Source organism: Neoarius graeffei, chromosome 22, assembly GCF_027579695.1.
Source record: "Neoarius graeffei isolate fNeoGra1 chromosome 22, fNeoGra1.pri, whole genome shotgun sequence".
Taxonomy (NCBI): domain Eukaryota; kingdom Metazoa; phylum Chordata; class Actinopteri; order Siluriformes; family Ariidae; genus Neoarius; species Neoarius graeffei.
In genome coordinates, this window is record NC_083590.1 from 44,118,936 (window position 1) to 44,144,311 (window position 25,376).

The window sequence follows — 25,376 nt, forward strand, 5'->3', positions numbered from 1 at the left end:
AAGAGGCCGTATAGCCGGGTTCATGGAGGCAGTGATAGCGCCATAATATACAGGGCCTAACATTCCTACACTGTAGAGACAGTCAAGAAATCCTGTAACATTAATGGACATTTAAATAAATGTTATGTTGGTAAGTTTGTTTAACTTTTCTTAAATTTTCATCTCTTTCGCCAAATGGCGTAGTGTTGTTGGCTGTGTGATGGCGTTTCGCCATTTTGAATGTTTTCATCTCGGACTCTGGAAGCATTGTATCTCAATCAATCTCGAAAAATGTCAGCAAAAAAAAAAACTAGCTTGCAACGGACTTTAGCTAGATCTATGATGAACTTTCAATGTATGATACAAAAATAATACTTCTTTCAACAGATCATTAGCCTTTGAGCAGAATTGTTTTTAACTTACCAGGAAGTGTTATCGAGCCGACCGCTTTCAGTTTCATGGGGATTGAATGAACTCTCACTCTCAATCATCTGACCCGTCAGAGTAAATACAAGATCCATGTTCATGTGAATTTCCAGCTATCGGTTCGAATTGATAGGGTCTAACTTCACATCTCTGTGAAACATCGGGAATGTCACTGTCGATGGTGTCCATTTCGGTAACCTGTTTACATTAGATTCCCAAGCGCTGGCTCCTTGGAAAGTTTTTGTGACGTCACGGGTCACGTGACCACCTAGCTAATTAACGAATCATTGTTTTACGCTGATGTATAAAAAAGTTGAATAATGTGATGATTTTCACATTTTTGACACCCTGCAGTGATTTAGATGGCATTTCTTATGTCCTTTATACATAATTATACCCAGAAAAAAATCCATGTCCCATGTCCTTTAAAGCAAGCCCTGACCTCAGCCCTAATGAAAATATATGGACTATGCTTGAAAGTCAGGTTTGTGCCAGGAAACACACACATTTAATTGAACTCTGCAAATTCTGCTAAGAGTGGTGAAATATCCAACCAGAATTCTGACAGAAGCTTGTTGATGGCTCCCAAAGGCATCTGGTCAAGGTGAAACTTACTAAGGGACATTTAACCAAATATTAGGTGTGTTGTATATATATTTCTGACCCTGTATATATAATTTTGGCAGTGTGTTGATTTCATAAAACCCAAAATAAATTAAAACTTGTGCAACACCTTCTTGTTCTTTTTCCTATTAAATATGTATGTTGTACAATCATTCTGCTACAGAAAATGAACAGTTTAAAGAAATCTCTGAAAGCCCAATATTGCCATGATATTCATGTCCCTGTATGAAAACTTCTAACCACATATATATTGAATATTTTATCAGTCTTAGGCATGCTATTTTTTTTTTTTACACAGACATTAACACGCAAACTTTTTTACACACACACACACACACACACACACACACACACACACTGCATCCTGCAAGGCTTTCAGCATTGTGGATGATCCTCACACCCCACTGAGTAGTCTTCTTGCCCCTCTGCCATTCAGCAGAGTGTTTTCAAAATTTGCTCAATGACTGCCAGACTGGGTAAAAGCTTCTACCCCCAGGTTGTCAGATTTCTGAACACCATGCTGCCCCCTCCACACACCCTTGGCTCTACTCCCAGCTAATATCCTTCTCCCACTGCACAGATACTTGTCCACTTTATATTGCACATGTCATCTTAGTAGTTTGGTTCGAGCAAGAACTACTGTCTACCACTTAGACAATTTCATTTCAGGTTGCAGCTATGGACTTTGCTAGTGTTTAGTGTAACGTCACTGTCTTTTATTGTAATGGTTTTGTGATTTTAAGTATTTACTTACTCAGCCCACTGTAGGTGCCCATTGTTTCCCCATTAACCCCTCCCTGCATGCTTCTTTATTACCTCCACCAACTTTTTGGAGGACATTATGTTTTCACCTCTTTTTTTTTTTGTCTGTTCCCAACATAACTCAAAAAGTAGTGAACAGATTTTGATGAAATTTGGAGGATAGGTGAGCCATGGACCAAGGGACAATTGATTAGATTTTGATGCAAATCTGAATATGTAGCTTGGCAGAGGTATGCACTCTACTGAGTGCCCTTCTAATTCTTATTGCACTCTGCATGCATGTTATTTTATCTAACTCTATAAGGTTGTGCTAGCAATAAAGAGCTACATGAACTTGAACTATTGCAGACAAAATTGTATGTCAGAAAAGAAAACAACATGTCTCTAATTAACCACTTTTCAGACAAAAAAAATGCTGACTATTCAGGGATTATCTGACAAATCAGAAGCTATTGTGACACTTAAAGTCTCCCGAAGAACTGTTTATCACCCAATTTCCTTATAAAACAGTTTACCTGAGCCTACTGGTGCAATGTTTAGTGCTATTTACTGCACTTTATAGAAGACTCTGCAAATCTAAAGGTAATCTAAACAAAGCTAAGGAAGTAAGTCTCTTAGCATTCTGTGAATAAAATCATATTCAATGGGCTCAATATTTTTTATGAATCAAAACGTGTTGGTTCAAACATATCTTTAACAGGAAAAATGTAATCTACAAGGACTATAACACAAGTTTTCAAATCTCTGAATAAACCAATAACATGACATCAGGCCCGCCGACAGGGGGGGACAAATGGGTATGTTGTCCCGGGTCCAGGAATGGGGGGGGCCCCAGAACTGGGCTCTCATGAAGTTGCGATTATTTTATTTCATTTCAAAATGTGTTGATTTGGGGGAGAAATGTGCTATATTTGCATTCAATAAATGATTTCTAGATCTTTTGCCTTTATCGTCTTTGAAAAAGTCGTCAAGAACCCCCTACCACCCCTAATGTAAAAATGGTTTGGTCTGACTCTTTGATTAAGGGGAAAAAAACGACATCGTTCGATCATAGCGCTTCGACAATCAGCGTGCGTGCTATTTGCCAACATGCACAAGTCAGGAGCACAGAAAAGAAAAGAGGAAGAAACCAAGAGACTCAGGGGCTCACTGCATAAATATTTTAAAAAAGATTCGGATGATGCAGCAGGTACTAGCAAAGGCAGTGGGGCAGCTGAGCCAGGTAAGACCAGTGTTGGGCACGTTACTTTCAAAAAGTAATTAGTTATAGTTACTAGGTACTTTACCCAAAAAGTAACTGAGTTAGTAACGGAGTTACTTTGTCATAAAAGTAACTAATTACCAGGGAAAGTAATTATTCCGTTACATTTTGTTCCCCCTCAAAAAAAATCAAATTAATTAGTGTAATCATAATAAAAGTGAATGTTAAATGTGTTTAATGACTGAAATGGACACTTAACAGAACCAATTAGTAACGTTATCTACACTATATTAATATTTTTGTGGGACAATGTGAGATAAGACATCTATCAAATGTAATATATTTTGTAGTTATTAAAATTATGTTACTAATTACTGGCTACTGACGAGGACAAACGCTTTGTTCCTCGACATAATGTGCATTGCACGTAAACACTCTTGCCTTTTATTTCAAGTAATGAAAAGTAATGGCTGTATTTACAATGTGAAAGCGCAGTGCTGGGCTGACCGCTCGCCATCGCTGTGTCTTCCGATTGAAAGAGCGCACAGTAGGCGTGGCCTACCTACGTATGTTGTCCAAATCTACTCTGATTGGCTTACTGTGCCATTGTCTCGTGTCTCCCCGCCCCACACGAAAGCAGAGTAAAGGCCTCTGCATGCTCTTGCGACAAGGCTTTCGCAGGAGAGGAATTCCAGCGTTATGGACGTGACACTTGAACTCAAAATGGCAACAAATGACCCAGTGCATGTTTTATTGTCTCCCAGTATTTAAACAGGTGTTGCATATTTTAAGGCTGTACCATACTGGAGAAGTGATAGAACAAGAACAATTCCCATAGTACATCTAGGGCATGCCAGAAAATGCCAATAAAAGATGCGTTATGGATGTGACAGAAAAAGTATCACTTTTCTTGGGTGACTGTACATTTTTATCAAACTCTGTGAAATTGTAAACCTAATGTCGAAATGGAGATATCCATTTGATAGAGGGGTCCAAGGTGAATATTAAAAAAATCTTTGTTTAAAATATTTTTTATTTCATGCAGAGTTTTGGAAGGAAAAGTCAGTGTTATGGATGTGACGAAATTCCGTTATGGATGTGACGCGTCTGAAATAGACATGGCATGTTTAGAAAATCAGCAATTTAACCACCATAACCCTTTGAAAAACTCTCTAAATATCAGCTAAAACTATCAAAGTTCTTAAATAATATTTAGGATGGCTATTGTTTTGCTGTTTTGTGGATTTTAGCATACATTTCTGTGGCTTGTGGCAATAATATAGAATTGTACATGATCAAAGTTGATTTTAGCTTGGGTTTTACATTATAAGAGAGAAAGACTGACAGTGACATATTAGGTGATCAAAATATTTATGTATGTATTTATTTATTTGTTTATTTATTTAGTTTGTTTGTTTAGTTTGAAATTTGGGATTTCCTGTGAGGTTGACATTTACATGGAATTGCCCAGATAGCTTTTCGCAGACAGTTGTAATTTATTGTTGAGCGGGGAGTAATAGGCATGCGCGATGTTATTCACCAGCACAATGCAAGGGGGCGCGAAGTCGCTAGGAGTAGTTGGTGGGTGTGGTTAGTGGAGTGTTTATCCTCCGGTTACTTATAATGACTAGAACTATTTTTTTTATAAATGACTAGAACTGGAGTCGTATAGATGTACGTACTTCCTCACTTCCTCAATCAACCGCTCTTCGTGCTGCTCCATCTTCGCTCGTGTTTTTAAAAATGCCGGTCGTGAAAACAAAACAAACCAGGAAAGTAGGGAAGCGGAAGTGCGTGTACAGCGGATGTAGAGTGGACCAATCAGAGCCCTCTTGTCTGCGACGCTGTCTGCGAGGCTTCTGCGGTGGTCACAATTTTTGGGAGGTGCGCGCAGAGCGTCTGCGAAGGTGGGGGGGCTACGCAGACACTATCTGCGACACCGTCTGCGAGGACTGGGTTGTCAGCATAAATTGGCCTTAAAGAAAGGCTGAACGAGCAGCGTGCCAGATGAAAACAGCTTTAATAAAGTAACGCATAGTATTTTATTGTAAGTAATGGGAATGGTGTTATAACGATGTAAAAAGTAATTAGTTAAATTACTCGTTACTAAAAAAAGTAACGCCGTTTATTTGAAACGCCGTTATTCCCATCACTGGGTAAGACACAGCCAACTTTTTCCAGCCCCGTAAAGTAACCCCAACCAAGGCACGCGCGGCATGCAATTCATGTTACAAACGAGGGGAGAGCAAGTCACACTGAACACCATATCAAACGCACAGGGCATTGAATCATTTCATAACCACAACGGCTTAATAACATTGTGTTTCATATATCTGATTGAAGCTAAGAATATTCACATTAGCCCGCAATCATATCCCGCCGTTTCTCGAGCGGTGTGTTCTTCTCTGCTTTTCACACTGGACAGTACGCACGCACGCACAACAAAAGTCCGGTGCATTGCATTTCGCACCTGAATAGTTGCAGACTAAGGAAATGTTAAAACTGTAAAAATGTTGAAATGCTAAAATGAAAATGGTTGTTGACTGGTTGAATGGTTTTTGAATACCTGTCATTTAAGGGTTAGAGTGAGTAGAGACTGGGATAAGGGGGGGGGGGGGGGGGGGGTGTTGGGGGGGCCCATTCAGAGCATTTTGTCCCGGGCCCAGCCAAAGCTGTCAGCGGCCCTGCATGACATCATTCTGACTCAAGCTCTGATATCCATGACTATAGGTTGATATACTCAAACACAACAGTTGCATGCTGTACCATAATTTACAGGGCTAACAAGTAGGGAATTTATCCTCACCAGGTAACAGATAACATGTAACTCACTAGGCACGAGAATATTATGTTTCTCACAAAGGCCACAAGAGGTTGCCTCCAGGGGGCCTCCATTATCTACAGTAAAGTCATGTAACTGGCTTCCTATCCTCAGAGACATAACCTCATCAATTGTTCCACTTCAACACCTCCCTTCTTTTCCTGTCTAATAGCAGTGTCACTCCAGTGTCACCAGCCTACCCATACAAAGACTGAGTTGGCTCATAATCAGACATTTTGTGTGCTAATCCCTTTTCAAATTGATGCTATGAATTTCATTATGTAAGTAAAACTGTGTGGGGGGTTGTGTGTGTTTGCGTGTGTGTCTGTTTGTCTTATGCAGTAATGTAGGAAATTGCAAAAGAAAAAAAACCAAACCCATAATGATTCATTTTGTGTTTAGATCCCTCTCAGCTCCCTCTAGAGCAGGGGTTACCAACCTTTTTGAAACTGAGCTACTTCTTGGGTACCGATTAATGCGAAGGGCTACCAGTTTGATACGCACTTCTGAAATAACACATTTGCTGAATTTGCCTTTAATTATATGTTATTATTAATAATCAATGATATTCATCTATGTGAAGACACTGATCATGTTTATGATTTCTCACAATAAACAATGATTTAACAAGGTAGGAAACAGATAAATGTCAATATGCAACACTTTATTTCTATAAATCTCTGCAAGTATTTACATTTTCAAATGATCACTTCAACATTTTCAACAGCCACAAACAATTTTTAACAAATCATACACGATGTTGCGCCATGTTTGTACAGATTATCAATTATGCAACATACAAAAATCAACTTTCAGATTTTCAGAATTTATCACCAAATCTGCAGCATTTTTTAACAAAATCATCATATATTACATTTAACAAACACATTTGTCACGATTTTTCAATAATTGAACTCAACTTTGCCATGGCACTGCCATGTTGCCACTGAGAACATCTGATATCTGTTTCTTTGTCTGTTAGTGGGAAGCCTGGCATTACATGCTGTTCACCAGTGTATTGTAATCTGGGCTGTAACTTGACACTGCAACTCTGAGTGTGTCTTGCAGATGTGCATCAGTGAGGCGTGTTCTATGTTTGTTCTTGATGAAGTTCATGTCAGAAAAGGCTGATTCACAAAGATAGGTTGAACCAAACAGGCTGGCAACCTTCATAGCTGCTGTCCATACACCACTGTACTTTTCTGTGTCAACAAGGCACCAAAAGTTTGGTGCAGCCTGATGGGCTTTGAGGTGGAGGTCATTTTGCAATGTTACAATTTCAATTTCCACCTGTCCAGCATCCAAGCTGAACTTTGCACTTAGTTGCTCAGAAATGCAAGTTGTGTCCACGTTCATGAAAGGATTGGAAATGAACGACACACATGGCTCAAGCTGATCAAGGTCACAAAACCTGTTCTCAAACTCTTGCCCAAGTGTGTTTATGACTTGAGAGTACTTTTCTGCAACTTTGTCAAAAGTCTCAGATGCTGAAGCACTGTCTTTCAGCACCATCTGCACAGAGGGGAAGTGCAGCACCTTTTTTCTCTGTAAATGCACAGAGAAAATGTTCATCTGGGCTTTAAATGCATTTAAAGCACTTATCATGTCAGCAACAGGTTTACTGCAGCTCACAGTTCAAATGGTTCAGTTTCCCAGTAATGTCCGTTAAAAATGCAAGGTCAAGTGTCCACTCAGTGTCCTCCAACAGCGAGGTGTCTTTGCCTTTGGATTGCATGAACTCTTATTTCAGCCAAAAGTGACAAAAAACGAAGCAAAATTCATCCCCTGCTGAGCCATCGGATTTCCGTGTGCAGTAGCAGGTCACCATATTCAGCTGACAGCTCCTCCAATAGCACCTTGAATGTTCTGTGCCGTTTAGCTCTGGAGCCAATGCCGGGGTGGCCCTATATTTAGCCGGGACCATCCCCGGCCCAAACCATCAATGGTGGCCTGCTTGGAGCATGGGGAAAATAATTTTCACTAATTTTGGTCACTGATCTTATTCTTGCATTAAATCATCAATTCAACTGCACTCTGCATTTTCACATGGCAGCCCAGACGCCGGCGGCACGGTGGTGTAGTGGTTAGCGCTGTCGCCTCACAGCAAGAAGGTCCTGGGTTCGAGCCCCGGGGCCGGCGAGGGCCTTTCTGTGTGGAGTTTGCATGTTCTCCCCGTGTCCGCATGGGTTTCCTCCGGGTGCTCCGGTTTCCCCCACAGTCCAAAGACATGCAGGTTAGGTTAACTGGTGACTCTAAATTGACCGTAGGTGTGAATGTGAGTGTGAATGGTTGTCTGTGTCTATGTGTCAGCCCTGTGATGACCTGGCGACTTGTCCAGGGTGTACCCCGCCTTTCGCCCGTAGTCAGCTGGGATAGGCTCCAGCTTGCTGGAGACCCTGTAGAAGGATAAAGCGGCTAGAGATAATGGGATAATGAGCCCAGACGCCGACAGCATCGCAGCAGATTAAATAGGCGCTACCAAATAAGGAAACTCTCCCCTCCCCTCTATTGCAGTTGGTTTGGTCCAAGATTCCTCCTCTGTATTGCGGGGAACTTAAACAACATTGGCGCGAAACAGTGCGTGTCAGTGATGGAGGGCAGAAAGAGGCCAGGTGGAACCGAAAGGGCGAAGCTTAAAAAAAGGAAGGCAAAATGTGCCAAATTGACAGATATGTTCTCAAGACCAGCTGGTAGGTTACGAAAGATATGGAGTATGATAACCCTGTTTGTCAATTTTATCAGTCTATGCTAGGCCTATAATGTGTCGATAGTTTGCGATGTCAATTCAGCTTTTTGATGTCATGTGAAATCTCGCAATTTACACGGTATAGATGTGGTGTATGTCTTAATTCTAAGAAGAACCGGACATTGCTTTACATCCCAGTTATTAACAATTTTAGATGAACAGGTCCCAAATGTGCTGTTGCGCGTTATTTCCTCATCCAGCCTATTTCATCTCGCTGTCACACCGTGCATTTCCACAGGCGTGCGCACATTGTGGTTATGAACACATAGGCCTAGAAGTCATATTTGATGTTAAATAATTGTTGTTAAATATATAACTTAGAAGAGGTGTATGCGTATGCCAATATTCTAAGCAGAATCGAACACTTGCTTTAGCCTACATTTCATTTAACCATTTTTGAGTTGCCTAATGCGCCCTCATGCTTTATCTGCCGGTTGCTGAGTACCCAGCATTGTTGATTTGCCATTATTTTCGAGGCGTATGCGGCATGTAATGCACAAGCATTGGTTCAAATGCACGCGAGATGGGTGCTTTCGTTATTTTAAGACTGTGACTAAAAATGTGTTGTGTAATTCATCTTAAATAATGCGAAACAATCAGCCATACTTGCTGCTTTGCTATTTGGAGTGGCAGTCAGCTGGATTTCGCCCCCGACGTAAAAGTTCATTCCCACACCCGGGCCGAAGATGCCGATTTCTGAAGATGCATGTCCTTTGGATGTGTTTTCAAATATTTTCACTAAGGAACTTTGGGACATGTTGGTGACACAGATAAATGTATATGCGGATTAGACACGCGGCCACACACCATCCAATTTTAAGTGGAGCCCCGTCTCATACTAGATGAAATCGTTCGTCGGTCTCTGCATTACGTTTGTGGTCATTAAACTACTGCGTAATGGAAGTTTTATTAACCCTAAAGTAATGAAGAGAACGACGAACAACATACATTGTCACTACCTGAATTTAAACAAAATAAAAAGCATTGTGAAAGAACAGTTATTTGTTTTATCTTTTTTAATGTACTCAAATTCCTCCTCCATTTCAAAGTGGCCTGAATGTGAATTAAACTCCCGGACTGAAAACAGGGCCCACTCCGGCCCTGTCTGGAGCGGATGTTGTTTATTATCTTCATGACAGGAGTCATCACGTGTCCAAAGCCGATCACCTTCGCACATAACGCCTGCTGGTGAATGATGCAGTGGTAATGCATAAAGTTTTGGAACTCTGTGTCACCTTTACAGTGCGCGATGAATCCTGTATGTCGGCCGATCATAGCAGGAGCGCCGTCGGTAGTCACTGATACCAGTTTCTCCAATGGTACCTTTTTCTCCACGAAAAACTCCTTCACCGCGTTATAGATGTCCACTCCCCTTGTAGTTGTCTTTAGGGGCAGCAGTGTCAGAAGATCTTCTTTTGTGGAGAAATCATCAAACGCCATCCGGATAAAGACCATCAGCTGTGCTGTACGGCTGCTGTCCACGGACTCGTCACACTGGATGCTGAACCACCTCCACTTCGCCAGATCCCGGTCCAGCTGATCAGCCAAGTTCCCGGACATAGCCGACACTCTTCTAGCCATTGTAGATGCCCCCAGTTGGACATTGGAGAGAGTGGAGATGACATCGGTTCCATAATTCTCGTCTTTAAGCACAGTTTTTGCAATTATCATCATTGCTTCTTTGAAAACCTCCCCGTCTGAAAATGCCTTCTTTTTCTTAATCAAGAAATGTGTAGCTCTAAATGAGGCTTCAGTTGCTTTTCGGGAGTTTTTCACCGGTCTCGTGAATAAAGACTGCCGTTTGCACAAAGCTGCCTTCAACTTGCGGGCTTTTTCTGCTCGTAGTGGGCTTCCTGGTGGCTAGTTAGCATGGTAGCTTGTGTGACACGTCCTGAAATGTCTCTCCACATTGTGCCGCTTTGCCGTCGCCACAGTCGCCCCGCAAATGAGACACACGCAGGAATCTTTCACAGTTGTAAAAAAGAACTCTTCCTCCCATTCATTGTGAAAATGGTATGTTTTCTTTCTTTTTTCTGGCATGTTGTGGGGGTAAATCATCTCCTCACCTTCGCTTTGCTGCAAGCTGGTCTCCACGGCAACCGTTGCTGTGGAGACCAGCTAGCTCTAATCTAATTTGAATGAATTTTTTAATTAATTAATTAATTAATTAATTAATTTTTATTATTGCCATTTTCAAATTTACACCAATGCAAGTGTGATTTAAAAAAGAATAGCAACAAAAAAATTAGATGCAGCTCACTGGTAAGTGGCGCTATAGTGATCTATTTTTAGAACAGGCCTGCGGGCGACTCGTGTGGTCCTTGCGGGCGACCTGGTGCCCGCGGGCACCACATTGGTGACCCCTGCTCTAGAGTCATATCAGACATATATAATTTATAGAAACCCTAAAGGCGAAGGCATGCCCCCAGTTGAAATTTCCACTTGCCTCGAATTAATTCTCCCATTTTAGTTGGAAACAATTACCCACAGCACATTTGTTTTGATTGTTGAGGCAACCAGAAGGGTAACATTGGAAAAATAAATAAATAAATAAATAAACGGACACTAAATGGCTAATAATTAGCATGTTGAAAAACTTCAATTATAAGGGGGTGATTTTTTTTGTTTTCTAACCTTCATGAGACCAAATAAAAAAATTTGGGGGACCCAAATGCTAACAATTAGCTAACGATTAGCATGCTACACTATTATCGTCCACATGAGCCTGTGCTTGATGAAAAAGAAACTGCAAACTTCCATCCATTCATCCATTGTCCATAACCGCTTATCCTGTGCAGGGTCACGAGCAAGCTGGAGCCTATCCCAGCTGACTATGGGCGAGCGGCAGGGTACACCCTGGACAAGTCGCTAGATCATTGCAGGGCTGACACACAGAGACAAACAATTATTCACACCTACGGTCAATTTAGAGCCACCAAGTAGCCTAAACTGCATGTATTTGAACTGTGGGGGAAACCAGAGCACCCAGAGGAAACCCACACAAACACGGGGAGAACATGGAAACTCCACAAAGAAAGGCCCCTGTCAGCCACTTTGCTCGAACCCAGAACCTTCTTGCTGTGAGGTGACAATGCTAACCACTTTGCAGCCCAAACTGTAAACTTTCACAGGCTTAAATGCTAGCATGTCGTTAATACAGGTTTTAGCGACAAAATGAATAAATGTAGCTGTCATTTATGCCTTTGTGCCTTGTACAAACAATTATTCCTGTCAAGGTATTACTGCAGCAATTACTACATTTACATGCACAAAATATTCTATTTTTTTTTTTGCCCTTATTCTGAAAAAGACAATATTCCTATTAAACTATTTACATGGCAAATGAAAATGAAAATGAGTGAACCCTTAAGCAGGTCTTTATAATGCTTCTTTGGGGCACCAACAGGATGTACACAATCAGGTAATTCATCATAATTAAAACAATATACTGTAATAAAAGTTATGTGAATGTGTTCTCTCTTTCTCTCCCACTTATTATTATTATTATTATTATTATTATTATTATTATCCTACAACAACAACAATAATAATACAAACTAGAAGGGGTGACACGGTGGTGTAGTGGTTAGCGCTGTTACCTCACAGCAAGAAGGTTCTGGGTCGAGCCCAGTGGCTGATGAGGGCCTTTCTGTGTGGAGTTTGCATGTTCTCCCTGTGTCTGCATGGGTTTCCTCCGGGTGCTTTGGTTTCTCCCATAGTCCAAAGACATGCACGTTAGGCTAATTGGTGGCTCTAATGTGACTGTAGGTGTGAATATGAGTGTGAATGGTTTGTCTCTGTGTCAGCCCTGTGATGACCTGGTGACTTGTCCAGGGTGTACCCCATCTCTTGCCCATAGTCAGCTGGGACAAGCTCCAGCTTGCCTGCAACCCTGCACAGGATAAGCGGTTATGGATAACAGAGGGATGGACAAATTAGAAGCGCACACAGTAGAGGGCATACCTCTGTCAAGCCACATATTATCAAAATCAAATCACTGGAACATAGGATAATATGAATGCTGGACACCAAATTTCACCAAAAATTTGTTCACTACTTTTACACTGGGAAAAGGCAAAAAAAAATCTCGGATCCAAATACATATCTAGATCCTGGATCCACATATATGTCCAGATTTGCATTAAAATATACAATCCCAATTCCAAAAATGTGTGTTTACACAGTATTTGTTTTATACAGTGTAAAACATAAATAAAAACAATGTGAATATTTGTAAATCATGGAAACCCTATATTTCATTGAAAATAGTACAAAGACAAACAAGCTTGAGACAAATTACAAAGGCTTTGACTGTGGAAGGGGCACTGACCAGACCGTATGGTATTACTTAATGATTATAGTGACCTGCAGTGGTGATTAAAGCCATCTTCCAGTCATTGCACTCACATACAGTGGTGCTTGAAAGTTTGTGAACCCTTTAGAATTTTCTATATTTCTGCATAAATATGACCTAAAAGATCAGATTTTCACACAAGTCCTAAAAGTAGATAAAGAGAACCCAGTTAAACAAATGAGACAAAAATATTATACTTGGTTATTTATTTATTGAGGAAAATGATCCAATATTACATATCCATGAGTGGCAAAAGTATGTGAACCTTTGCTTTCAGTATCTGGTGTGAACCCCTTGGGCAGCAATAACTGCAACTAAACATTTCTGGTAACTATTGATCAGTCCTGCACACCGGCTTGGAGGAATTTTAGCCCATTCCTCCATACAGAACAGCTTCAACTTTGGGATGTTGGTAGGTTTCCTCACATGAACTGCTTGCTTCAGGTCCTTCCACAACATTTTGATTGGATTAAGGTCAGAACTTTGACTTGATCATTCCAAAAGATTAACTTTATTCTTCTTGAACCATTCTTTGATAGAATGACTTGTGTGCTTTGGGTCATTGTCTTCCTGCATGACCCACCTTCTCTTGAGATTCAGTTCATGGACAGATGTCCTAACATTTTCCTTTAGAATTCGCTGGTATAATTCAGAATTCATTGTTCCATCAATGATGGCAAGCTGTCCTGGTCCAGATGCAGCAAAACAGGCCCAAACCATGATACTACCACCACACTGGAATGCAGTGTTTTTCTTTCTCCAAACATACCGCTTCACATTTAAACCAAAAAGTTCTGGTCTCATCTGTCCACAAAACATTTTTCCAATAGCCTTCTGGCTAGTCCATGTGATCTTTAGCAAACTGCAGATGAGCAACAATGTTCTTTCTGGAGAACAGTGACTTTCTCCTTGAATGAATGAATGAATGAATGAATGAACCCTTTATTCCTTACATACACACATACACACAAGGGGGAGTAACAGGACAGGAAGACAGGGATGAAAAGAAAAGATACAGAGTAACATGAGGAGAGGGGAGGAGAAAAAAAAACAACCCCCACACTATGCTCCTGTGAGGAGTACAGTGTGGCAACATTAAAAAAACCTCAGCACATAAGCACAAAATAACACAAGTACACTTTACAACATGAAAACTCGGGACTTGAGGGGGGAGGGTGGCGATCAGGGGTGGGGGGTAAAAAGGGGCGTGGGGGAGGGGAGGAGGTAGAGGTAACCCAGCACCAGCAAGCAGCCGTCTGCTCCTGCAGCCATGATGGCGCTGGTCACGCACCCGCTTGTCACACTGGGGGTGAAGCAGCGACCGCGGGAAGAGGGGGGAGGAATACAAGAGAGTCTCACAGCAGTGTTCTCCAGGGGAATTGTTGTCCCAGCAATGGCCTTGGCCAGTGCTGGCTAAGGGAGCCGAAAGTAGATAAGATTGGAATTTGTTTGGTCTTGGCAAGCAGATGCATTCTTTTTGCATGCCTACTCCATATGTCCATTCTGTCCATTTTGGTCTCCAAATCGATCCAATTTCCATTGCAAAGACGAAAGCTTTTCCATGATGTTATCCATGTTGCGGTTCAAGTTCTGAATAGTCACAGTCTGAGTACCGATAGCTCTGCTCACCGCTTCAATCATGTCGGGCAGCTTTATGGGGCTTTGAACAGCTGTCACCTTTTTCTGATTTCCTCGATAAACCAGGGCAATGCCTAATCCAATCAGCAAAAGTCCTGTAATCATGGTTCCGAATAGGTAGATGTCTTCAATATCCTCCACGGAAAGAACCGCCAGGCACACGATTGCAACCCTGCCATGCAGACCATTGTTGTTCACTGTTCTCCTGATGGTGGAGAACATGACATTATGACATTACATTACATGACATTATCATGCATTAGCCAATGTGAGAGAGGCCTTCAGTTGCTTAGAAGTTAGCCTGGGGTCCTTTGTGACCTCACCAACTATTACACGCCTTGCTCTTGGAGTGATCTTTGTTGGTCGACCACTCCTGGGGAGGGTAACAATGGTCTTGAATTTCCTCCATTTGTACACAATCTGTCTGACTGTGGATTGGTGGAGTCCAAACTCTTTAGAGATGGTTTTGTAACCTTTTCCAACCTGATGAGCATCAACAATGCTTTTTCTGAGGTCCTCAGAAATCTCCTTTGTTCATGCCATGATACACTTCCACAAACATGTGTTGTGAAGATCACACTTTGATAGATCCCTGTTCTTTAAATAAAACAGGGTGACCACTCACACCTGATTGTCATCCCATTGATTGAAAACACCTGACTCTAATTTCACTTTAAAATTAACTGCTAATCCTAGAGGTTCACATACTTTTGCCACTCACAGATATGTAATATTGGATCATTTTCCTCAATAAATAAATGACCAAATATAATATTTTTGTCTCATTTGTTTAACTGGGTTCTCTTTATCTACTTTTAGGACTTGTGTGAAAATCTGATGTTGTTTTAGGTCATATTTATGCAGAAATATAGAAAATTCTAAAGGGTTCACAAACTTTCAAGCACCACTGTATATGGAGATTGTAAGCAATGCACAGATCAAAACTGGTAACTCCTCCTACCTGCTCAGAGGAAGCAGGTACTTGTGGCAACAGATAATACTACTTGACCATAACCATATTTAGACCTCAGTAGTCAGTACAGGGCTGAAGACTACATCATTTCTTCTATATACAACCCCAGTTCCAAAAAAGTTTGGACGCTGTGTAAAACGTAAAAAACAGAATATGATAATTTGAAAATCATATAAAACCTATATTTCATTGAAAATAATACAAAGACAACCTATCAAATGTTGAAACTGAGAAATTTTATTATTTTTTGAAAAATATATGCTCATTTTGAATTTGATATCAGCAACACATTTCAGAAAAGTTGGGACAGGGGCAACAAAAGACTGAAAAAGTGGTGTAATGCTAAAAAAAAATTGCTTCACTGGCAACAGGTCAGTAACATGATTATGTATAAAAAGAGCATCCCAGAGAGGCTGAGTCTCTCAAGAAGAAACCTTTATTATTATTATTTGTCACATGCACACTTCAAGCACAGTGAAATTCATCCTCTGCATTTAACCCATCTGAAGCAGTGAACACGCACGCACACACCCAGAGCAGTGGGCAGCCCAGAGCGCCCGGGGAGCAGTCAGGGGTTCGGTACCTTGCTCAAGGGCACCTCAGCCCAAGGCTGCCCCACGTCAACCTAACTGCATGTCTTTGGATTTTGGGGGAAACCGGAGCACCCGGAGGAAACCCACGTAGACACGGGGAGAACATGCAAACTCCACACAGAAAGGCCCTCGCCGGCCACTGGGTTCAAACCCAAAACCTTCTTGCTGTGAGGTGACTGTGCTAACCACTACACCACCATGCCGCCCATCAGAAGTAAAGATGGGGAGGGGTTCACCGCTCTGTGAAAGACTGTGTGGGCAAACAGTGCAACAATTTAAGAATAACGTTCCTCAATGTAAAATTACAAAGAATTTGGGGATCACATCATCTATGGTATAGAAGATCATTAAAAGATTCAGAGAATCTGGAGAAATCTCTGTATGCAAGAGACAAGGCTGAAAACTGACATTGGATGCCTGTGATCTTCAGGACATCAGGTAACACTGCATTAAAAGCAGACTGTAGTGGAAATCACTGTATGGGCTCAGGAACACTTCATAAAACCATCATCTGTGAAGACAGTTCATCACTGCATCCACTGCATGTTGTGTTGGGTGCTGTGTGAGACAGCTGCCTCTCCAGTAGCTCTGTAGTTTTTAGCTCTTTTAACCTCTTTTTTCCCACCTTTTTACTTTCTGCTCATCTTACGAAGACAGAGTGTGTTTTTCTTCATATCCCATGGATATTTTTAACTTTAACAGGCAACCAGGAGCCAGTTTTTTCTCTTATTTGAGAGAGGAGCTGCTGGCCCTGAAAACAATGGGACAAGCCGGGATACAACACCCCATCCCAGCTGAGCTGAGAAGGAAACCCAGAGGCTGCAAAGCCGGGGCTAAGCTAAAGGCTAGGCTAGTGGACAACTGGCGGCATTACAAACCATCCATTCCCTCCATTATCTTGGGGAATGTGAACTCGCTGCCGAGCAAGGTCAACGAGCTATCTGCACTGAACAACCAGCGGATTTACTGGGAGAACAGCTTTTTTATTTTTATGGACACATGGCTAACACACCTTGTACTGGATGCTAATGTGGACCTGCGGGGATTCACTGCTGTGAGAGCCAACAGACACTAAAGCATGCGGGAAAGGCAAAGGTGGGGGACTCATCATTTACGTGAACAACCGCTGGTGTACCCCAGGACATATCTCCGTAAAGACAGTCTTATGTTGCCTGGACTTGGAGCTGCTAGCCGTTAGCCTGTGGTCATATTATCTGCCGAGGGAGTTCAGTCACATGATCACCAACTGTGTTTACATCCCTCTAAGGGCAGACGCAGCTGTTGCATGTGAGAGGATTCACTCTGTCACAGCAAGGCTGTGGCATTTATGATCATTTCTGGGGACTTTAATCACGTTACTTTGGACTCTACTTTGACTGCTTTTTACCAGGCTGTGGACTGTCCAACTAGGAACAACAGGACAATTGACTTGCTGTATGCTAATGTGAGGGATGCATACAGAGTCACACCCCTCCCCCCACAAAGGAAGTCTGACCACAACCTGGTTCATCTACAGCCGAAGTACACCCCTCTGGTCCAAAGGCAGCCTGCAACAACTAGCTTCATCAGGAGGTGGTCCCCTGACATGGAAGATGCCCTCAGAGACTGCTATGACACCACAGACTGGAATGTGCTGCTTAGCCCACACTGTGAGGACATAGAGGGGCTGACACACTGTCTGACAGATTACCTCAACTTCTGTGCAGATGTGGTTTCCTCCACTAAGACTGTACGGTGTTACCCTAATAACAAACCATGGGTAACACAGGAAGTCAAAGCTGTCCTCAACAGGAAGAAGGCCGCCTTCAGGAACAGGGACAGGGAGGCGATGAAAGCAGCACAGCAGGAGGTGAAACGCTGTGTGAGGGAAGCTAAGGACAGCTACAGGAGAAAGGTGGAGCAGAAGCTGAAGGAGAACAGCATGAGGGAGGTCTGGGAAGGTGTGAAAACCATCACAGGCCACAACACAAAAGACCAGAGTCGTTGAGGGGACAGTGGAGAGGGCGAACAAGTTGAATGACTTCTTCAACTGGTTCAACCAACCCACGTTCCCCCCACCCTCCCCCTCACTGCAGCCATCTCTCCTTCCCTCAACACACCTCCCCCCAGTCATCACAGCAGCCCCCTCCTCCCCCTCCTCAACACGGACTCCTCCATGCATTACTGCAGACCAGGTCAGAGGTCAACTGAGGAAGCTTCACCCCAGGAAAGCAGCAGGCACGGACAAGGTGTGTCCCCAACTACTGAAGACCTGTGCTGCTGAACTGGGTGAACCACTCCAATGCATTTTCAACCTCAGCCTGCAGCTGGGGAGAGTGCCCACCCTCTGGAAGACATCATGCATTGTTCCAGTTCCCAAGAAGAACCAGCCCAGCGAGCTGAACGACTTCCGACCAGTGGCACTCACTTCACATCTAATGAAGACATTGGAGCGGCTCTTCCTCAGCCTCCTCAGACCCCAGGTGCAACATGCCCAGGACTGTCTGCAGTTTGCGTACCGGGCAGGTGTTGGTGTGGAAGACGCCATCCTCTACCTGTTACACCGAGCCCACTCGCATCTGGATAAGGAAAATGGCACAGTGAGGATCCTCTTCTTGGACTTCTCGAGTGCCTTCAACACCATCCAGCCCCTTATGCTTCAGGACAAACTGAACAGGATGCGAGTGGACCCCTGCCTGGTCACCTGGATCTCCAGCTACCTCACCGACAGGCCGCAGTACGTCAGGCTGAAGGACACCACATCTGACACTGTGATTAGCAGCACCGGAGCACCCCAGGGCACGGTGCTGGCCCCTCTTCTCTTCACCCTGTACACCGCAGACTTCTGCTACAACTCAGAGCTGTGTAACATTCAGAAGTTTGCTGATGACACAGCCATCGTGGGGTGTATCAGGGACAACAGAGAGGAGGAGTATAGGAGCCTGGTGAGGGACTTTGCTGTTTGGTGCAATAGCAACCATCTGCAGCTCAACACCTCGAAGACCAAGGAGCTGGTCATTGACTTTGGGATGTCCAGACCAAGGTCATGACCAGTTCTGATCAAGGGAGTTGAGGTGGAGGCTGCGGATTCCTACAAGTATCTCAGGCTGTGGCTGGACAGCAAGCTGGACTGGACTTGCAACACCAACCACTTGTACAGGAAGGGACAGAGCAGGCTATACTTCTATCAGTATATCAGTCCATGTTCTATCAGTCCGTGGTCGCCAGTGTCCTGTTTTACACCGTGGTGTGTTTGAGGGGGCAGCACATCCAAGAAGGACACATCCAGGCTGGACAAACTGATCAGGTGGGCCGGCTCTGTGGTCAGCATGAAGCTGGACTCTCTGGTGATGGTGGCAGAGAAGAGGACTATAGACAAAATAGTGAACATCATGGACGATGCCAGTCACCCTCTCCACACCGTCATCAGCAACCAGAGGAGCCTGTTCATTGACAGAATGCTCCTTCCCAAGTGCAGGACTAACAGACTTAAAAACTCCTTTGTCCCTCACGCCATAAGACTGTACAACTCCTCTCTGGGGGGGGGGGGGGGGTAACAGGAGGACAGAGGACAGGAAGGAGCAGTAGCCTAGTCTGACAATAAGCAATACTGGGCAATGTGCAATACAATGTGCAATACCTCTTCTGTTGGCCTTTTTTCCCCCCCTTCCTCTTCCCCATATCTTATTCTTATTCTTTTTTATGTTTGTATATGTAAATACCTAATTTAATTTATCTAGAAGTTTTTCTCTATTTCTATTCTCTGTTTATCCTGTAACGATGCTACTGTAATTTTAATTTCCCTGAGGGAACCTGCCCAAACAGATCAATAAAGTTCTATCTAATCTAATCTAATCTAATCTAATCTAATCTAATCTAATCTAATCTAATCACAAATGCAAGTTAGAACCAGATATAAACAATATCCAGAAACACCGCCACCTTCTCTGGGCCCAAGCTCTTTTACGATGGACTAAGGTGAAGTGGAAAATTGTCCTGAGGTCTGACAAATTAAAAGTAGAAATTCTTTTTAGAAATCATGGACACCATGTCCTCCAGTCTAAACAGGAGAGGGACCATCTAGCTTGTTATCAATGCACAGTTCAAAAGCCAGCATCTGTGATGGTATGAGGGTGGATTAAGGCCAATTTATGCTGACAATGCAGTCCTCGCAGATGGCGTCGCAGATGGCGTCTGCGTAGCCCCCCCCTTCGCAGACGCTCTGCGCGCACCTCCCAAAAATTGTGACCACCGCAGAAGCCTCGCAGACAGCGTCACAGACAAGAGGGCTCTGATTGGTCCACTCTACATCCACTGTACACGCACTTCCGCTTCCCTACTTTCCCGGTTTGTTTTGTTTTCACTACCGCCATTTTTAAAAACGAGCGAAGATGGAGCAGCATGAAGAGCGGTTGATCGAGGAAGTGAGGAAGTACGTACATCTATACGACTCCAGTTCTAGTCATTATAAGTAACCAGAGGATAAACACTCCACTAACCACACCCACCAACTTCTCCTAGCGATTTCGAGACTTCGCGCCCCCTTGTGTTGTGGCGGTGAATAACATCGCGCACGCCTATTACTCCCCGCTCAACGATAAATTACAACTGTCTGCGAAAAGCTATCTGCGAAAGCCTTGTCACAAGAGCATGCAGAGGCCTTTAGTGCAAATGACATGGGTAGCTTGTACATCTGGGAAGGCATTATTAATGCTGAATGATATATAGACGTTTCAGAGCAATATGCTGCCTTCCAGACAAAATCTTTTTTGGGGAAGGCCTTCGTTCTTCCAGCAGGACAATGCCAAACCGCTTTCTGCACATATTAAAACTGCATGGTTCAGTAGTAAGAGAGTCCGGGTGCTAAATTGGCCTGCCTGCAGTCCAGACCTGTCTCCCATTGAAAACATTTTGTGCATTATGAAGCACTAAATACGACAAAGGAGACCCTGAACTGTTGAACAACTGAAATCCTATATCAGGCAAGAATGGGACAACATTTCTCTTTCAAAACTACAGCAATTGGTCTCCTCAGTTCCCAAACATTTACAGCGTGTTGTTAAAAGAAGATGTGATGCAACACAGTGCTAAACATGCCCATGTCCCAAACTTTTTGAAATGTGTTGTTGACATCAAATTCAAAATGAACATATATTAAAAAAAAATAAAATTTCTCAGTGTCAACATTTGATATGTTGTCTTTGTACTATTTTCAATGAAATATAGGGTTTCTATGATTTGCAAATTATCGCATTCTATTTTTATTTACAGTGTCCCAGTTTTTTAGAATTGAGGTTGTAATCAATTGCTCCTTGGCTCATGGCCCACCTTTCCTCAAAACTTCATACAAATCCATCCACTGAGTTAGTAACTCACTGAGTTCAGTAGTATCAGTGTAGATGTTCTGCTAATGAATATATCTGATCTGACTACTGGTTGATATCCTTTATGTACCATTTTGATATATGTTCTGCACAATAGATCGGGAATATAGCATACAAATAACTAGGTGTGTTATTCTTGTGAGTTATATTGGGAACAAACAAAAAACAAACAAACAAACAGAGGTGAAAACATAACCTCCTCCAACAAAGTTGGCAGAGGTAATAATAATAGTGCAGCATGGGTGTTATGGTCAGGTGTCCACAAACCTTTGACCATATATTATTTTCTTTCTGCTAAATCTCTCACTCTACCTGCTCCTCTGACTTCATCTACTCCTTCTTATCTTATTGTCTCTCTTCAGCATGGACGAGCAGAATTTTCTTGGGAAGGAATCAATGTGAGTGAGTAGTTGACCTCTCCCTCTTCTCTTCCAATTTATTTACATTTAGTGTGCTGTTAATTTTTATGACTTTTCCTAGCTTTGTAGCTTTGTTTTCCCTTTATCTATGCCACTTTTCCTGTGAATCCCTGCAACCTTAAAACAACTTTATCTGCAAAATAAAAAAAGTAATCCTTGTGTTTAAGAAACATGTACAAGTACAAAGTGAACAGAAACATAACGTGAAACATGGAAGAGATAGAAAAAATAGACCTCTATTTTTTCTATCTCTTCCATGTTTCACGTTATGTTTCTGTTCACTTTGTACTTGTACATGTTTCTTAAACACAAGGATTACTTTTTTTATTTTGCAGATAAAGTTGTTTTAAGGTTGCAGGGATTCACAGGAAAAGTGGCATAGATAAAGGGAAAACAAAGCTACAAAGCTAGGAAAAGTCATAAAAATTAACAGCACACTAAATGTAAATAAATTGGAAATAGATCAGACTATTCTGCACAGTATCCATTAATATGTATGATCTGGTATTGTATTAACATGGTTATTATTTTCTCACCTTTCTGACATCTGCTCACTGCAGAAAGATTTTTTGTTCCGGTAGTTTCAGTAGTATCAGTGTAGCTGTTCTGCTAATGAATATATCTGATCTGACTACTGGTTGATATCCTCTGTACCATTTTGATATATGTTCTGCACAATAGATCAGGAATATAGCATACAAATAACTAGGTGTGTCCATGTCTGTCTTTCTTTTTCTTTCTTGAATGCTCATTCCTTCCTTTCTTCCTCCATATCTGCTATTGATATTTTCTCCAGCTGTCTATGGAGGACACCACCTCCATCTTGCCTCGTCTCAAACGGAACTCCAACGCCTACGGGATTGGAGCTCTGGCTAAGTCCTCTCTGTCAGGTGTGTCAGGTGTGTGTCTGTCCCGGTAGATGGTAACTGACCCCATGTTGGCTCCAGTGGAGGAGATGGCGAGTGGAGCCAACATGGCTGCCCCTGTGGGTCTTCCTTTCCCCTTCAAGTTTCACATCCTGCTGCCATTAATTAATGCTGGTCAATGGCCACAGCAAGCCATTGATGAACACCCAATCAGATCCAACCAGGGCACAAACAATGGTTCATATAAGTGCATAACCCATTACCACAGACTTGCTGCTGGGAATTGTGTTGTTTGGTTTTTCAGTGCTGATGAGAGTGTTGATGTAGTGTCTGTGGTTTTGTCCAGTGTGCTAATGTGAGTTTACTGCAGTGTTGTGAATATTAATATTATTGTGTTGTGCTTCAAGCATGACAGTTATACTGATTGATCACCTTTGTCTTATGATGAAACCATTCTATTCTCATGAGAATGGTCTCTTCCAGGATCACCAGGACATGAGGCATCACTAAATGGTTTGATGAGTCTGAACATTCTATAAATCAAGGCCACAACCCAAATCTCAACCCAATTAAACACCAATGTCTCAGACATCATTTTCCATCACCATTGAGGGAATATAATTTGGATGAATTGTTTCCAGCATCCAAATGTCTTTTTTAAAATAAAAACTATAGCTTTAGTTAAAAAAAAAAAAACCCTAAAGGCTTTCTTTTGGTTCCTGAGGTTAAGGTTAGGTTAGCGTGTTCACCTCTCGATCAGGAGATTGCGAGTTCTACTCAAGGTCGGGTCATACCAAAGACCATCATAAAAATGGTACCTGCTGCCATCTGGCAAGGCACACTGCAATACAGATGCGAGTGGGGAGTCAAACTCTCGCAGTTACCAGAGGACTAGCCCCCCACTGTAACCCTAGCTATGTAATAGGTGAGAGGCCAAGGGCTACAGAAATGGAGATCGGCGCTGCCCTATGTGCCATATGGCGCAGGAAGGAAAGACAATGTCCTCACAAGGATAATAACTCCACTGGCATCATATAACTTAATTGAAGGTGTACTAATGCAAACACAGATGTTTCAAGGAAATTAAACATCCTGTGGTGTTGCAACGAAAGGGGTAAATATGGCTAAGCTAACACACACACAGTGACAAACAAACGAGTATATTTGGGCCGCACGGTGGTGTAGTGGTTAGCACCGTTGCCTCACAGCAAGAAGGTTCCAGGTTCGAACCTCACGGCCGACAGGGGCCTTTCTGTGTGGAGTTTGCATGTTGTCCACGTGGGTTTCCTCTGGGTGCTCTGGTTTCCCCCACAGTTTAAAGACATGCAGATTTGGTACAATGGGGCCACTGTAATTGGTGCAAGCTGTTGTGGTTTCCCATGATATATATATATATATATCTTCCTATGGCAAAAGCTAAATAAATAAATTTGTAATTCTACTTACATACATTCTGGACAACCAGGTCATTATTTTTTTCTTTCTGGAACTAATAAGAACTAATATTCTTAGCCAAACACTAATAGCAAAATTGTCATCCCATGACTGTGACCTCATGTTTATAGTCAATAAAAAGCCTCCTGTTCATCATATTTGTCCTTGTTCCAGTTCTTCACATATTGAGGAGTGGAAAAGGGGATTCACAGTGCTATGAATTGCTTAAAAATCCTTGTAAAAGATTGATAAAAATTGACCTGGTAAAATCTGTACGAGCAAGGACAGGTCCAGCAGGTGGGTCAAACCAGTACATACAGCACAATGATTTGTTTCTTTTATTAGAGTGAACACTTAACAGAAAATACACTTTACTTATATAATTTGAAATAATTTTTTATTTCAGCAGAGACAGTATATACTGCTGCAGTGGCTCAGGTGCACTGAGGCTACGTACGTTCACACAGCAGGCAAAAGTTGCCCAAATCCAATTTACTATCCAAAAAGGTTTTTTTTGTTAGGCTGTTCACACTGTCTTCAGTGAAGGCCAACATCTAAAATTAATCCAAACAGATCACACTTCTAAATACAAAGGAACAATGTGTCACGTGATGCATTCAGTGTTTGCTGTAAAACAGGGATGTTCAGCCATGGCCACTTCTTTGGTTCATATCCTTGGTTTCTCCAACTTTTGCTTTTAAACTTTTTCACTTTCTTTTGGCACTGGAACTAGGTTCTCCCATGGCTGAGTTTGGCTATTCCTTTTGAGATCTTTTCAAACACGGAACGTTTCAGAAATGTGCCTTCTAATTTTGTATGCACAGCAAAATCACCCCAAATGGTAATGAGATCCATTATCTCATTCCCCTACCACTGAAATCCTCCTTCACTGTTATACTCTTTCCTTCCTGGGAGCATGAAATTATAAAGAATGACAAGTTGAGCATCAATGTAAAAGTTGCATAAATTCTGATCTTCCTGTTCAGACAGAGGTCACATCACCAAGTATTGAATACATACTTGAAAGTTTGTGAACCCTTTAGAATTTTCTATATTTCTGCATAAATGTGACCTAAAACATCATCAGATTTTCGCACAAGTCCTAAAAGTAGATAAAGAGAACCCAGTTAAACGAATGAGACAAAAATGACCCAATATTACATATCTGCGACTGGCA

General features: G+C 42.2%; 1 protein-coding gene across 1 annotated transcript in view; it reads left to right on the forward strand.

The window, feature by feature from the left end:
* Positions 1-22,701: 22,701 nt before the first annotated feature.
* Positions 22,702-25,376, forward strand: part of fam131ba (family with sequence similarity 131 member Ba) — a 64,357-nt gene continuing 61,682 nt past the window's right edge. Inside the window, exon 1 of the mRNA XM_060904069.1 lies at positions 22,702-22,798. Within this exon, the coding sequence (XP_060760052.1) occupies positions 22,702-22,798 (97 nt within the window). The remainder of the gene's footprint in view (positions 22,799-25,376) is intronic.